We start from the raw sequence: 17,832 nt of genomic DNA on the forward strand, positions 1-17,832 counted from the left end.
GTGTTAGAATTAACAGCATCATTAATGACTACATTTTCAATGGACACTGTCAAACGCACCACACTGACCTCAGTGTCATAGTCGCAGAAAGTATTATTTTTTTTTTCATTGAACATTTTGTATGTCTCCTCAATTCTCGTGTTTGTGTTGAATTGCTAGTACATGATGACACTGCATGTTTTTATATCGTACAGCATTGTCAGAAGATTGAAAAGTAATGTTCTTTCCAACCATCCATGTGTAACCACTTAAACTCTTTCATTGACAGGGGTCCCGCAGGGGTCTGTACTTGGCCCTTTTTTTCGTCTCTTTTCGCCAAATGTTTGCCTATTATGATGACATGCCTAAAATAGGGACCGGACCTAAAATGTGGTAAATACTACTACTACTAGTGTGTGTGTGTGTGTGTGTGTGTGTGTGTGTGTGTGTGTGTGTGTGTGTGTGTGTGTGTGTGTGTGTGTGTGTGTGTGTGTGTGTGTGTGTGTGTGTGTGTGTGTGTGTGTGTGTGTGTGTGTGTGTGTGTGTGTGCGACCCCGTGCATGCGTGCGTGCGTGTGTTGTAAACATGCTCTTTTAACTTTTGGCATGTCAGCTGATCATGGGTTTAGTTCAGGTCACGAATTAGTTGTCCCAAGTGGGAAATTTTGTTTGAAGCAAAGCATAATATTCACAATACCTTCTCAGAATAAACAAAATATACAGTACAGGCACATGTAAGTTACATTTATTTATTATTCCTTAAGTTAACATGGAAAATGTTTTCAGACTTAATGTTTTATGCATCGGAGCTCGCTGCACGTCTGGTTTTGTCATTTGCTCTGGTTCGTAAGCTGTTGTGCTATTCAAGGGAGCTCGAGTTTCCCTACATCGCATTCCCTTTATCTTACCCAGAGTTCCATGCAGAATATGTACTTTATTCACTATAGCCTATGTAACTCTGCTCAAATCGGAAATGTAATTACATAAGTGCTGTTAAGACACCAATGCTCGTATTGAATGGCATTTGTCAATGCATGTTTGTACACATGAGTGTGTAAGCAATTGTGTGTGCAAATTATGCAATTTCCTGTGTTTGTGTGCCCATAAGTACCTGTATGTATATGAGCCTGTGTGCATGTGTCTCATGTGTGCATGTGCCCGCCTTGGTAAAATTAGAACGTCATATTGAGTGTTGACAGAAATGCTGAGAGCAGGAGAGCAGCGGTGGAATCCCAGAGATGACATGGCCTATCTGTCATGAGGTGCAGCTGCTGCCGTCAGGTACACGTGAACGTGCGTGCGTGCGTGCGTGCGTGCGTGCGTGCGTGCGTGCGTGCGTGCGTGCGTAAATCAGGCTTTGCTCTGCCCAAACTCTAGCCAGATACACCACTTCCCCTGTGGCCTGATGGGAAAATCAGGCCCACTCCACTGAAGACTTCCAGTTAGAAAGGACTTCAGACTTTCAAGGTCCCGCACAGCGCACACTCAGGAGGTTTTGACCCCTTGATATGCTCAACATGTGCCACTACAACTTTTTTTTTATTAATTTTTTTCAGAATTGAGACAAACCTGATGACTCAAACGAACAAGATTGTTTTGTGAATGCTGAATTTCCATTTTCAATATGTTTTGTGGTAAGGATGTGTAAGCAGTCAGTTGGAAGTCACATGCACCTCGGGTCTGAGTCCAGCAGATCCTGATGACTTCAACACACACCTCAGAGTTAGCTCAAACTGGAAGAAAGAAAAGCATTCGGTAATGTGTCCAATTTGGATTCTAAGTGCCATGTGTTGTTTAAAACTTAGATTGAGAACAAAGGATAGACATGTGCAAATGCACCTCCCACCCCCCAACACACACATAGGCCTACATATACTTACACACCATGTGGAGGCCATCTTATCTCAAGTTCAAAGCATGGTCCCAGCGTGTTCCTTCCTCTTGAGTAAGGGCTTACTCAACCCTTGAATATGCTTTCATGATAAGAGTATTCAGTGTGTTGTATTGCTGCAAATCAAAGATCCTTGGAATAGATGCGTGTTGTTGCCTTTTACTGAGCGGGGAGAAATTTACTCTGCTGTACAGCTGCGAAACGTTTTGGCAATGACTGGTAAATCCAACCTCCACCTTGACACATCAAGCCATCAAATACTGCGCCAGGACCCCCCCTCCCCACCCCCTCTCACCAGCACGCTTTCTGTCTTTCCTACATTTTCTTTTTCCATTGCAGCTTTCCAACTGTCTCAAAGTCAATAATGCATTAAAGGCTTTTTTAGGTTATTCCTCCTCACCAGGCCCTTTGCTGAATACATTTCAGTTGCTTGGAAGAGATGGGGAAATGCATAAATATGAGACCTAACACTTTCAGTAACCATCATGCAGGAGTACACCGCACCACACCACACCACACCACATCACACCACAGCCAAACACACCACAGCCAAACACACGGGAGCTTACCTATGTTCCCCAGGTTCTATGTTCCCCACCATGCAGAAAAGGTTATTTGTTCCCCACTTAGAATAAACCTAAACCAGAAACCTAACCTAGTTTTGTAATTTTAGTAAGACTAAAATTATTTTAGCAACTTAGTAGCAAATTCTGATTTAAGCTCAGTCTTTGAACAATCCATTGAACTTTAGGCCTACCTAGGCTACTTAAACTATCTAATTAACACTGGCATAAAATACACTAAAACATAATTGCTCAGACTCTTCAACAAAGATGGCAAAAACAAACATTATTAATTGCACAAGCAGAGCGCGCAAGTAATAGTTTTCGCCCAGTACGATGTTTGATGCGTATGCGCCGTCCCAGCGTATGACGTAATGACTACTTGTGCCTGATACGGCAGTGGTGCCAGATTACATACATGTATACATAGGGGCATTACCTTTAATCCTCCCACCACTAAAACATATCGTCATTACGTCACCATCGAAAACCAATTACACCCTGGCATTGGGTCCTTTAATCCACATCTTTATTACGTCATCATTGAGAGCTAGTTATACCCTGACGTCATATGCTGCTACGATACATACGCATCAAACGGGGCATACGCAAAGTAACCACCTATATACCGCTAATCAATTTACAACTTACTTTTTTAATCCACTCCTCCTTACTGACATGTTTGCACTATTGGTGAGATGCGAAAATACTTTTCGCTGTGCTGTACTTGTACTGTACATTGACAATAAATTGAATCTCATCTCATCTCACCCGACACTGATCGACATATACGTCACCATCGAAAGCCATCGCTTTTACCATACTACTTTTTTACCTCCAAAAAGGTACGTAGCAAATAGCTAAACCTAATAATTCAATATTTCAAACGTTCTTTCACAGAGAAGCTGAGATTTGACAGTTTGTAGCGGTCAACAGTACTTGCGCGCTCTGCTTGCGCACTAGTAGGCCATTTATGGCCTACTTGTGTGCAACAAGCAAGTAGGCACTCGACAGAGTGCAGTTCTAGTTTGTTCTATACATACAATTTTATCTAGTACAAAACACTGAAGTCCTTAAACCAGAAACCTAACGCTAACCCTAAACCCTAAGGTAAGTGGGGAACATAGAACCTGGGGAACATAGAACCTGGGGAACATAGGGATGACCCCAAACACACCACACCACAGCCAAACACACCACACTACACCACAGCCAAACACACCACACTACACCACAGCCAAACACACCACACTACACCACAGCCAAACACACCACACCACACCACAGCCAAACACACCACACCACAGCCAAACACACCACACTACACCACAGCCAAACACACCACACTACACCACAGCCAAACACACCACACTACACCACAGCCAAACACACCACACCACAGCCAAACACACCACACCACACCACAGCCAAACACACCACACCACAGCCAAACACACCACACTACACCACAGCCAAACACACCACACCACACCACAGCCAAACACACCACACTACACCACAGCCAAACACACCACACCACACCACAGCCAAACACACCACACTACACCACAGCCAAACACACCACACCACAGCCAAACACACCACACCACACCACAGCCAAACACACCACACCACAGCCAAACACACCACACTACACCACAGCCAAACACACCACACCACACCACAGCCAAACACACCACACTACACCACAGCCAAACACACCACACCACACCACAGCCAAACACACCACACTACACCACATCACACCACAGCCAAACACACCACACCACACCACATCACACCACAGCCAAACACACCACACCACACCACAGCCAAACACACCACACCACACCACATCGCACCACAGCCAAACACACCACACCACATCACACCACAGCCAAACACACCACACCACACCACAGCCAAACAAACCACACCACATCACAGCCATACACACCGACCAAACCACAGCCAAACACACCACACCATAGCCAAACACACCACACACCATCACACACAGCCAAGCACACCACACCACAGCCAAACCACATCACAACACACCACACCACAGCCAGCACAAAAACACACCACATCACACCACACCGCACACTACTGACCATGCCGCACCGCAACACACCACAAGCAAATCTCACACTTTATGCTTTCAAACTTTCTAACTGCATTGTAAAACTATCAGATCTGCTCATTCTAAACTGCAGTAAGTGAGAAAAATGTTATAACCTTATATTAAAAAACAATGGACAAAGGGCTGAGTAGAAACAGCCTAGAATTAATAACATAATTATTATTGTTGTTGTTTCAACTATCTACGCCATCAACAGAATGGTCATGGTCTGCTTGTCTGTTAGCCAGAAATGCAGAGAACCACTTTTCCAATCATTAAGTTGGGACTTAAAAAACATGAAGCTTATCATTATTGCTCTCCGGCATTCTCAGCACTACGTCTGGAAGAACTAGATAATGGAAATCAGAAGCAGGAGAGAAAAGTCTTCAAGTTGACATTATCCAGCCATCTGTGCCAGGGACTCTCTCAGATACTCCAATGTTGACAGATAAACCGAGCTCTGGCATTCTTCTTTATCTTCATTCGGGGCGGACAGATCGCGACAGAAACTATGTCTGGACGGGGAAGGGCAGAAGAAGGAGCAGATTGTTCAACTGTTGTCGCTGATGGATCAGAGGTCTGCTGTGGGCTGGATGGATGAGTGTACTAGCTCTGTGTTTGCACTCTCTATAGGCCCAGACTGCCAGACTCCATACACAGAGACAGCCAGAGTCCATGACTGGGTCCAGGAAATGACCGTGATTATGCCAAAAGTCCCCTCTGCTTCAGTGTCCCTCATGGTGATGGATATGGTATGTAATAGAGAGGGGGCGGGACCTCAATAGTGAATTTTGTCCTCTAGCAAGTAGAGGGTTAGGGTTATTGGAATAAAGTTCCATGGAGTCAAGTCTCGTTTCCAAATGGGTACATACAATGCCGCTCTCAATGGTGAATGGGGCCAGAACTACAGTACACTTAATTTGTGTCTATGTGCATAATGTGCGCATATACTCTTGTGTAGAGTTCACCCATCTCTTTTCGGGACTGTCTCTGATATTGACATTTATGTTTGATAATATCACTGTCACTCAATGTACACAGCAGCTTCCATTTGACTAACAATGGCTTTGGAAATAACTGTGTGGAAGTGTTCGTCATGGACAGTTGGTACATCCTGGTATTTCCCAATGCATTTTAATGTTTGAAGTGTTCTGTTTATTTATTGATTGGTCACCTCACCTCATCAGTGCAGGCACGCCTCTCTAAATTGGAGGGTGCCGAGTATTGTCAGTATTTAAGAGCAATATTTTAGTAGTCTGTTGAATATAATGTGGAGTGAGAAATGTAACTTATATTATGTTGTATAACCTCCTTTAAAGAGGCTATGAGAATGTATAGCTATAGACTGTTAATTGATTGCATGCGGTAGGATCCACTCCCTTGTCTCCCTATAAGAGGGAGACTGCAGGGGCATTCAGTTAGTTGGGCTTGGAACAACAAGCTGTAAGCACCTAGGGTAGAGCTGCCAGGGCCCTTGTCTTGTAAGTGTGTCGCCTGTTTAACAGTATCTTAAGTTCCTAGGTTGTTTTTCATTACTTTGCTGTCAAGTATTAGTTTCATTTTTTATATTTTGGTAAAATCTTATTTTGATTTGTTTAAGGCCTTCACTATTTATACTGCACTGTAATTGTTGGATTTGTTTGGGAGAAAATAAAACGACCCAAACTTTGCTTCTCTGGACATTTTTGGAGCCTTGACCAATTGGCCAACTTCACAATCACAACTTATCAAATTCATAAAAACATGGATTTTACAGGTTTAATGTAATTTACCAGATTAACCATGACCCTACTGAATGTTCAGTGAACATCATTTTTACAAGCTCATAATGTGTTGCGATGTGACACATTGCAGCTGTTGACCCCTAATGGAGTACGCCTGCACAGACACGTGTGCAGGTTTTGGGACTTCGGTTTGTCGAGATGAATATATCTTCCCACAAAAATGTTGCCAGTAAGCTTTGAGAAGGCCAATGAATCAGTAGGCAACCCAGGGGTCATAAAAGGCCTCCGAAACAAGCCGTTGCACATCCACGCTCACATTCCACCCAGCTGAAGTGACGGCCAGAGGCCAGCAATGTGAGGCACCTCCAAATGCCAGCGGTTGAGGTCGTAAACCTTAGCTACCACAGTGGGACACACCTGCCCTCTCTTTTAACACAAAAAAGATATTGGGAGGAGACATATATGCACACCTGGCTATAGCTTGAGATGTTAGTGCAGTTCTTTAAAAAAACAAATGGCTAACGAGGAGCACCTTGAGAACAAGACGTATGATTTGATCCCCCCCCCCCTCTATTGACACCAGGAAAAACAATCTCTCTGCAATACACGGGACCTAGTTTTTAATTTGAAGCACATCGGTGAGGACTCGAGGGAGTGTGGTGCCCGGCGTTGAGGTGCTCGGATAGGTGGTTGTTCAGAACCGCCGATCCGCACAATATGCCCATACATAGAAATGTATGGAGATGGAGTTGTCCAGAACCACAGATCCTGAGGCCACCAGGAATCTCCATAATAGCTTAAATGGAACAGGCAAGCAGACGCATACAGAGACCTCAATATGCGCATGAAAGGCTTTAAAGGGTCAAAAAATCGCACTTGTGTGAAGTGAGGAGCGCCCACTGTATTTATATCGGCCACATGACGTCTCACGTCATCAATGTTTAACTGCTGCCTTACACAAACATTAAAAGCATAGACTTGGCTGCCATTCGATTTATGTCATACGTGCTGTAAATAAACATTAAATTGTCCATAGACTTGGCTGCCATATGACGTAATCCTCAAAAGAGGGGTTAGTGCCCCTCAAAAATATAGCTAAACCTGCATATGGAGTACCCTGATGTCCTCAATATGACGTGATAGTACTGGCGTCATGGAGACTTAAGACCTCCAGGAAGGCAGACCTCCATTCAAGATTGGCCGTACTGGTGCTGTGATGTTCTGGCTCAAAGCCAACTCCTAGGATTGTGGAAGAGGGAAATTTTATGGAGTGGATGAAAAGGCAAGTGGAAGACCGCTCTAGGGCCATTCCATCACAGATGCCTCCAGCCTCAAAGATCCCTGAGGGGGAACCAATCGCCCAGGTTGGCTCACAGACAAACACAGGAACCGAGGAGGGAGGAGAGATCCAGGTGGGATTAGAGGGGGAGAGATCAGAGACAGGCAGAAGGCGAGATACAGAGGGAGAAGCCAAATTGTCAACCCACTGCCCAGATCTGGCTGAGGGCTCTCCAGCCCTGACTGCCAGCGCAGAACCCAGGATGGAAACACAGCAACTTGAGCAACAATACACTTTTGCATCGCTCCAGGCCTTCTGGGAAAAGGCCCGGTTCCGCCTCAGGCACCTTCGTGGTCACAGCGACATTGTCACCTGCGTCGTTGTCATTGACAACCAGGTGGTCTCCGGGAGTCAAGATACAACAGTGAAAGTGTGGCATGTCCCTACGGCAACGGAACAGAGGAACCTGGGAGGTCACAGCAGGGGTGTCACCTGTTTGTCGGCCCCTCCCCCTGAGTACTGTAGGAGGCTAGCACGGTCGCTGTCTCTATCAGAGAAGGAGAGGTTTATCCTAAGTGGCTCACTGGACTGCTTTGTGAAGATCTGGGCCTTAAGCACTGGCCATTGTATAAAGTCCATCTACACCTTGAACGCTGTCACTGCTCTCTGCTTTGTGCCTGAGGGTGCTGGCTACATAATCACTGGATCAGACGGTGGCAAAGTTCAAGCCTGGAGCTGGCTCACCTTGGAGAACCGTCAATCGATAAATGTTCACCAGGAGGCGGTCACCTCCATCCAGTCTCAGGGCCCGTTGGTGTTCTGCGGCTCAGCCGAAGGCAGTGTGTCTGTGTGGGAGTGCCTCTACTCGAACCATGAGCCCCTCCGCCCGCTGCACCACTGGACGGCCCAGGTGACTGGCTACAGGGGAGGAGCCCGTCTGGCCCTCAGTCCCCAGGGCGACCAGGTATTTGTGGCCCACGGACAAGACTTTGTCCGTATACTTCACTGGAGGACAGGGGCTGTATCCAGACTGACCAATCACAGCGGTATCACTGGGGTAACAGACTGTGTGCATCAGACTGCGGGCCTTCTAATTGGCTCCTGCTATGATCTGACCAATGGGGAGAGCTCTCTGAACTTATTTTCTCTTCCCGAGTGCAGGTACCTAGCCTCACTGACCAGCGCAGAGGCTCCCAGAATCCTCTCCTTTGCAGCATGGCTCACCGGGAGCGGAGGTTGCTCCTGGGTTACAGGGGGTAACAAGCTCATTGTGTGGGAGCAGCTTCACAAATCTAGTAAGCGGAGGTGTGATGTCATGGCATGGCGAGACAGCCGATTGGAGGACTTACTGTTAGAGTCAGAGAGCGATACTGAAGATGAAGAGCATAGTGATGATTATGAGGATGATGAAGGTGCCAACAATGAAAAAAATGAAGCGCAGTCTGCCTCTTGGTTCCGCTGTGTTCTTCAGTGAGTCGCATGCTTTCACACACTGACACATACACACACCTTGTATAGTTGTTACTCTCTGAGTCAAGAGTCAACAATTTTAACCGTAGTAACAACAGTGGGCCCAAATTGGAAAATAACAACTGATTAAATAAAATGAGTACCCAATAAGTCTTTTGAGCACACTCAGGGCAGACGTTCTTGGGTACTGAGGAATGACAGGAACAGCTGTTGCTTGTGGTGGTTGAAGGTTCAACGTGAATAGAATAGGTGTACAAAAAAGATTCTTCCTTTAAATTCTCATAGAAAGATGAGTGGTCTTCTCTTCTGGTGTCCACTTACAATATGAATCCTCTTCTATAATCTATCGTCAATTAGTATACTCTGAATTGCATAACTGAGTGGGGCATGAAATTCCACCTTGCGCGACTTGCATCGTAATAATAAAAATCACACCCGTGTGAACTGAGTGGTGTAAGGTCTTATATAGACTGATCAGCTGTGGTCTGACGTAATGTCTGACGTAATGAAATCACACCCGGGTGAACTGGGTGACCGTAGCAACCATGCTCATTTTTTTGGCACAGACAGACAGACAGACACGTAAACTAACAAAGCCAGTCGTAGGAGTGGTTTACACCACTCAACAACTAGAAAGGTGCAATTCTGGCCAATGACTACGTAGAAAATACTACCGCAAAGTAGGTTAGAAACGGTTGCCAAACTCTGGTATATTTCTGAGTGGAGCCCCTGATTAGGTCCTCACTAATTATCATGATAAAATGGCACACCAGTGACATCATTGATGGGGAATCCAAGCCAATAGAAACTGCAGGCTTTCTAGTCCTGAAATGTTGCAATGCGAAAATGGAAGCCATCGTTCTCATGATAATAAAAATCACACCCGTGTGAAGTGAGGGGTGCTAATATAGTAAAGTCTAACTCATGTTGATTAGGTGATGTAATGGTGATGTAAAACAAACGGTGCCAACACAAACATTAAATGCCATTGCCAGACAACATGACGTAATGAGTTACAAAATGACGTAAGTTGTCCCTTCATTGTCAATGGCGTTTATTAAACAAACATTGAACTAAAGACACACAAACCTGTATATAGGAGGGGCTAGGGCCCCTCAAAAATCGAAATACTTTTCTAAATAAAATCTGCCTAATGATGATGTCACTGGTGGACGGGTTTCTGAACTGCCCACAGCCCTCCTATGAGACACAGACTGAGTAGAAAATAATTGTGCTATTTTATCATGATTATTAATGAGGACCTATTATATGAAGATAGGTTGAAAAGTGGTGAAGTGGTCCTTTAAGTACAGATCTTAGCTAAACTAAATCAAATTTTGTAAAATTTCTAGAATTTCTAGAACTAAATCAAAAGCCGCTACCGCATCGGGGTCATAGATAGATATCTATCACTGCTTAACCGACCGACTTCAAGCATGCCATGCGTGCACATCGCAGACGACCCGATTGAGTGCAGTGCTCAAGTATCTTTCGAAAGGAGGTTGTCCAGAACCACCGGTCCAAACAATATGCCCATATACGGGCATCTCCATACAGTATATGTAGGCATATACTGATGACATCACGGATTAGAGACAGTACATCTAAATAACCAGTAAGGAAACACCAGGGAGATACAGAAAAGAGGGATACATCTAAGGGTGTAGCAAGTAGCAACCATTATATTAGATTAATAGTAGTGATTAAGTACAAAAAGGGTAGAAACATACTAGTACTTGGAAAGGAGAGCCATACACCACGTTTACTACAGAGCAAAGAAGTTGCCTAACCCTCTGCACAGAAGAATACTGTATACAGTATGTATATTATTGTGATAGAAAGAGACATCTATAGACAGCACGGAATACAGTTCAACCTCCAAAAAGTCCAAGAGCCTAAAAAGAAAGACCCGATTTATGGCTGTGAGCAACCCCTTTTGATAGTTTAAATCTCCCCACGACGTTGCCTACTATGGCCAACACTACTGACCGTCGCTTCCACTTCAACGCTACAGGGCATCCGCTACCGCATCGGTGTCATCGCCGACCTAGACTCGAGGTCCCGCAGTGACAAGGACTCAACGTGGTTCAGCTACCAGTCATCCTGACTGATGGAAACGGCTCCGTGGCCAAAGGATTCAAAGGAGAGTGGATGACAGTGAAGGATGAGCAGCTTATACGTTGGCGGTCTGGGGAAGGAGTGGACCACCACAGGGGGCAAGATTCTCCACCATTACCCGGAGTGGGTAAAAGTGGTGGGCTACACGGGGGACGTTCAGCACGAGGATTGGATCCCCAAGTACAACTTGTTGAGGTCTGCTGCCGGGATCGAACCGCCGGGCTACCTCCTACACGAGTCGGCGGCCTGGAGCCGCATCCTGCAGCGTTGGTTTTTCCTCCCTCGCCACGCTAGCAAGGAGCACTATGAGGAGACGGCAGACGAACAGCGCGGCACAAACATGGCCATCAGCTCATCGCCAGATTTCAAAGACATTACCGTGAACCGCGTGGAGCCACAAAACCCCACCCATGGATTATCCTCCTTTAAATTCGTCCCCAACACGGACGACCAGATCATCCTTGAGCTCAAGTCAAAAGCGGTGGCCCAAACGACCGCCACATACATCATGGCCTTTACACTAGACAGACGCATCCTCTTACCAGAAACCAAAATAGAGGACGTAAAATACGAGGGTCTGGAGTTCGTTTAGAGGGGATCATTCCCTCTCAATGAACTCCAGCATTGGAGGCTAGCCCCTCCAATGCATGGCTTTTGAAAATTACATCATATGGCAGACGAGTCTATCTGCTTTTTAATGTTTGTTTAGAGCACTTATGACGTAGATCGAATGGCAGCCAAGTCTATATGCACTTTTAATGTTTGTTTAGGGCAGCAGTTAAACAAACATTGACGATGTGAGACGTCATGTGGCCAATATAAATACAGTGGGTGCCTCTCACTTCACACAGTGATTTTTTTAATTTCAAGGATTTCTTGGTTGCTCCTGGGTTACCGGGTGTCACAAGCTCATTGTATGGGATCAACTTCACAAATCTGACAAGCAGAGGGGTGATGTCATGGCATGGCAAGACAGCCGATTGGAGGACTTACTGTTGGAGTCAGGGGCGATACTGAAGATGAAGAGCAGATTGATTATTACGATGAGGATGATGAAGGTGCCAACGATGGAAAGAATTAAGCTTAGTCTGCCTCTTGGTTCTACTGGGCTCTTCAGTGTGCTCTTCTCATCCTCACACACACACACACACACACACACACACACACACACACACACACACACACACACACACACACACACACATTGTATACGTGTTACTCTCTGATATAAGGAATAACACACAGACATGTAAGAGAATAGTTTAACAGTGGGCCCGAATGAGTTCCAATATGGAAATTAACAATTGAAATAAAATGAGTACCGAATAAAGTATTTTAAGTGCACTCAATTTAAAAAAGGGCAGATGTTCCTGGGCACTGAGGAATGACAGGAACAGCTGTCACTAGGCTGAGAAATGCCACTTGACATTTTTCCAATAACGCTCCTATCCTGGTGGAGACCTGTGCCTTGAGGGGCACTTTTTCTAGTTTCCTCTCCCTTTGGCCTGCTGAAAGAGTCAGTGTTGGTCAAATATTTGTTTGCTCGGTGAAGTGAATCACAAAACAAAGAAATCAAAATAACATAGAAACTAGTTTGTTTTAGTTAGCCTTTAAATGCTTTTAATTAACATTCCTGATAAGAGTCAACCCCTTGGAACAAGTTATCAATTGAATAAAAATAACAGATTCTTTCCAAATAATATCATCATACTGTAGATATGGAAATATTTCCTTTAGCAGTTTTATTACTGCTGGGTGGAGTTTTTATTTGACATTAGCTGTGATATCATAGCTTATATGAGGTGTTCCAGCGTTATGGCTGTTGTCTGTCCCTGTGTCTGGTTTGGACTGTTGGCTGATGGCCTCTAATAATTATTGTTGGCTGCGTGATGTTGTTTGAGAGTGGTTTCCATGAGCGACCAGGGCTCCACTGGCATACATAATCGGTTCAGCCCTGGCTCAGTATTCCTGCCAGTACACTAGCCATGTTAGGAAGTGCCCAGACTGGTGAGACATAGCCTACTGACGTTGACCTGTTTGCTTTTGTCAATTACCGATTTGTGTCATATGCCACAACATACAATATGTTCATTGAATGAACGCTTCTCTTCCCTAGAAGTTGGTGGTTGTTTGACTATAATGAGAAACAGCTTGTCATGCTTGATGAACTGCAGGGCTCATTATTTCATACACATAGGCGTGCGCACGCACGCACGCGCGCGCGCACACACACACACACACACACACACACAAACACTTCTCTTTGCCTTCAAGAGGTAAATATTATAGAATAGGTGAACTACCTTATATCAGTGTGAGACATATCTACAGCCCAACACTACAACCCACTGAGCTCTCGGTTGAGCTCATAAATTGCCACAGCAGAGTTGTAACCTTGATGTGAACTAAGCAGACTTCTTTCTCTCCGAGCCCAGCATCCTGATGGATTACCTGAGGTTGACCTGGGGTGCTAGTTGTGATGAATCTGTCCAAACCCATCTGGGGGCCCCCTGGAATTACTGCCTGGCTGTTATCGACTGAAAGCAGACACCAACGGGTTGCGTTAAGGCAAAATACCAGCACCAAGTGGACTTTTGTTAAACATCCGCAACTTTGGTTGCAAATTCATGTGGTGAGAATCAGCCTGAGCACCTGGATTCTACAGTGTTGGGAGCAAAAGATTAGCAAACCGTCACTGTCAGCAAGAAATTTAGACACAAGCTTAAGAATATAGGTTCTGGCAACTAAAATAGACTACATAGCCTACTTCCATTAACAAATGTGTACAGAAACACTTTTCCGTAGCTACACTGATAACAAAACACTAAATCAGCAGGAATCACAGAGTTGTAAATATATTTTCTAATATTTCCTAATCAAGACTACTTGATGTAAAAGGTGTACTTTGTTTTTAAGCCTATAATTTATTTCAACTTTGAAATTGCACAAAAAACGTGTCTCATAAAATCAGGTCCTGTAATACATCAAGTTTGTATTAGACCGAGAACAAAACAACTGCTATTTGATCATGTTAGATGTGGTAAAGTCTTACCACTGAAGCTTAGCATTGGACCTTGTGTGCATCTTCCATCCAGAGGGATACCAGTGTTCAAAGTGTGTCAGCCATAGCAAAGCAATCACTTAATAACACCCCATTAATTTCGAAGGGCCTAAATGACCGTCAACATAAATCTGCCACAGACAATATAATTACACCCTGTTATCATCTTGTCTGTTATTAGTTGAGCTGTCTTTAAAATAAGTAAATGTAAACATACAGTATTAGGGTGTGTGCTGTGTCAGCTAGCAGTAGCCTACATGCAGAACACTAATGCTTGCTCGTTGTAGGACAGTGTCGTTGTAGGACAGTGTCGCTCACCAGACAGAGCAGATCTACAAGCTCACAACGCATTTGTCTATGCGCCTGGTGTTCTATGGGGGTACAGTTCACACGCACAAGCACACACGCACACACACACACACACACACACACACACACACACACACACACACACACACACACACACACACACACACACACACACACACACACACACACACACACACACACATTCAAATTTCCATGTGGGTAGAAGGTGATGTAAGTTATGCTCTGTACAGTAAATCCACATTATCCATTGCCAGCTATATATTAGTGATCCACCCTGTGGTGATTAGCAGAACCACATCTATATGACGCAATTTAAATAACAAATAAAATAAACGAAATTAATTATATGTAGGCTCCATCAATAAGTATACAACACACTTCATACATTGCAATACGCTTCCGTTCCAAGCAGAACTTCTAACAATGTGAAATTGAGTCAACATTAAACCATTACTTTGCATTTGGTTGACACCCTCTAATTACCCCTTAGCCATGCAGCATTGGATTGGTCACATTATTTCTACCCATAGCAATTCTCTCTGAGTCAAGAGTTCAATGAGGATTGATGCCTCTGCTGCTATGTCAGCCTCTGCTGCTATGTCAGCCATGTGCTTTTGGTTTTGTCATTGGACAGGCACGGCCATATAACTCTGCAGCACTGCCACAGGCTCAAACTTTACTGATGGCAATGTACACCTTACACCACAACAATGTACACCTTACACCACAACAATGTACACCTTACACCACAACAATGTACACCTTACACCACAACAATGTACACCTTACACCACAACAATGTACACCTTACACCACAACAATGTACACCTTACACCACAACAAAAAACACCATATATCATCTCAACCCCAAATTGGAATCACATGGCAAGTGCCCTCTAATAGAGCACCTCCAAAAGCACTTTCACTTTTGAACAGTTCACAAATGCGTAAAAGTATGTCATAGAAACACCACATCCCCAGTAGATCGGGTGGACCTGACAACTGCAACCCATGATTTATGCAGCTCTGGATAGGCCACCTGGCCTGGCACAGATAGGCACTCCACTGAGTGCACCCTAAAGGCCAGTCCACACCAATGCAACTCCTTGCAACTCCTCGCAAAAAAACTGTTTTAAGGAAAATCAACATAGTTGCAAGGATCATTGGTGTGGACTCACCTTTACAGTTCATTACTATTACTTCTGAGGTGGTACATATGAATGCATGCAGATTCACATCATGTCTTCCACTGCAAGTACTCAATTACCGCATCCTTGGTTGGGATGAATGTTCTCATTGCCACAAAGTCTTCACAGAACCTTGGGTTATTAGTAGATCCGGACTTTAGTCTGATAGCTAAAGGCCACAGTAATCTTTCATTGAGAATTGGATTCGACTGGGAAGCCAGTGCCAGCAGGACTGGGCTGAGTTCATTTCCTCTCTGCAGAGCGTGGGAGGATGGGGGACACACAGAGGGGCTGCAATGGGGCAGTGGTCTTGCAGGAGTCTGGAATGACATGCAATTAGTCAGCCCCGAGCAGATGACCAATATCATCTCACCAAGAGAGGCTGGAATAGAGGCCCATCTGTACTCAACAGCTGCAGGAGGAAACGGGTCTTTTTGCCTTTCTTAGACATCCAGAGAGAGAGAGAGAGAGAGAGAGAGAGAGAGAGAGAGCAGTGAGAGTGTTGATGGGGAGGGGGTGGGTGAGTAACTTAGAAAGTCTGCGGCTGTGTGTGTGTGTGTGTGTGTGTGTGTGTGTGTGTGTGTGTGTGTGTGTGTGTGTGTGTGTGTGTGTGTGTGTGTGTGTGTGTGTGTGTGTGTGTGTGTGCGCACACGCGCGCGCGCACGTGTGGATACCTACAGATGGGATGGAGGAGGGGGAATAGGAAGAAGAAGGAAAAATGGAGGGGTTTAACAACCCTACCCACATCTGTTTATTTAGAAAAGAACCCGTTGTGTCATTCAGTTATTCTAACAGCCTACACCAGGGCCAATGTTAGTCCCACAATGACGGCTTTTTAAATACACAGTTTACACTCCTATGAAGTGGCCTCATAACGGCGTTGGAGCCTCAGGAACGTGCCAGAAGGGGGAACATGCCAGGGTTTCACATTCCCTCCCTCCCTACTTGACGTCTCTATAGCGCTCTGTGATGCCAGAGGTTGGGGAGGGGATGTCTGGTGGGGGCCATTCGGGCCCATTTGTCTTGGTCTTGTGTGCTTTTTCTGGGTCTAATCTCTTAAATTGGTACTACAGGCTTGGCGGTGTGCCAAGAAACTGGAGGGGCTTCATGGGTACACTGAGGCTGAAAGCTGTGCTTGATGGCGTGATAGGATGTTTGCTGTCAACTGGATACTCTGCGACAGACGGGTATGATTGTTTAGGACACACAACACAAGGAGGCTTAAGCTGAGTTCAGACCTGAAGATATATATTTGTTTCCAGTCGCTTCAATTGCTTCACTTTGGTCGCGCAGGTCAGCGTTGGTAAAAAAGAAGTCCCTTCGCTCTGAATATATTTAACATAATTCCTGCTACTATATAATTTATGAGCAGCAAAATTAGTTCCGGGTAGGGGCGGCTGTGGCTCAGGAGGTAGAGCACGTCGTCCAATGATCCCTGGGTCGGCAGTTCGAATCCTGGCTCCTCCTGTCTACATGTCGAAGTGTCCTTGGGCAAGACACTGAACCCTACATTGCCTCCAATGAGTTGGTCGGTGTGAGATTGCCACCATTGGTGTGTGAATGTTGGAAGTGAGGACGCTGGCGTTGACTGTTCGCCGCTTCACCTCCCAATGTATGAATGAATGAACCATTGTAAAGCGCTTTGAGCACTTGGAAAAGCGCTATAAAAATGCAATTCATTAATTCATTATTATGTCTTTGCACATTGTTTTTATTTTGTTTTTTCCACCGTTGCTGAGTCAGGGTGGTCAGTTCAGTTGGAACTGGATGAATAAAACATGCCAAACATTTCTGGGGTTCCGGACATCATCACTGCTGAGTGCTGATTGGCTGTCAGGAAGTGATGCGACTGAAGGTCGCTTCAGTTGGATTTTTCCACCCGGGCGAAGATACCAGGCAGCTGTTTGCTTCGTTCGCGCCGTGCCCGTTCGCACAACGCCGCTCTAACTATCTAGGTCTGAACACAGCTTTAGACCCCAATATGCATTCATGCTGGATGAACCTGGCGATGAGACTGTGAACATATTTGTGCTTTATAGTTTGGCGAAAGAAAGTGTTGTGTAATGTCGCTCAACAAAAATGACATTCTTGTTACAGCTAAACAAA

The 17,832-nt window shown here is 45.0% G+C and overlaps 1 protein-coding gene and 1 pseudogene across 2 annotated transcripts; both read left to right on the forward strand.

The window, feature by feature from the left end:
• Positions 1–7,600: 7,600 nt before the first annotated feature.
• Positions 7,601–9,034, forward strand: LOC306934332 (uncharacterized protein; the record flags this gene model as incomplete). Its single annotated transcript, XM_079516902.1, has 1 exon — positions 7,601–9,034. One exon carries the CDS (start codon positions 7,601–7,603, stop codon positions 9,032–9,034), a length of 1,434 nt encoding a protein of 477 aa, XP_079373028.1.
• Positions 9,035–10,466: 1,432 nt separating this feature from the next.
• Positions 10,467–11,740, forward strand: LOC306934333 (soluble calcium-activated nucleotidase 1-like; annotated as a pseudogene). Its single transcript has 2 exons — positions 10,467–10,514; positions 11,122–11,740. The product of its transcript is annotated as a soluble calcium-activated nucleotidase 1-like (transcript).
• The last annotated feature ends 6,092 nt before the right edge of the window (positions 11,741–17,832 follow it).

This window comes from Electrona antarctica (genome assembly GCF_951216825.1).
Source record: "Electrona antarctica genome assembly, chromosome: 12".
NCBI lineage: Eukaryota > Metazoa > Chordata > Actinopteri > Myctophiformes > Myctophidae > Electrona > Electrona antarctica.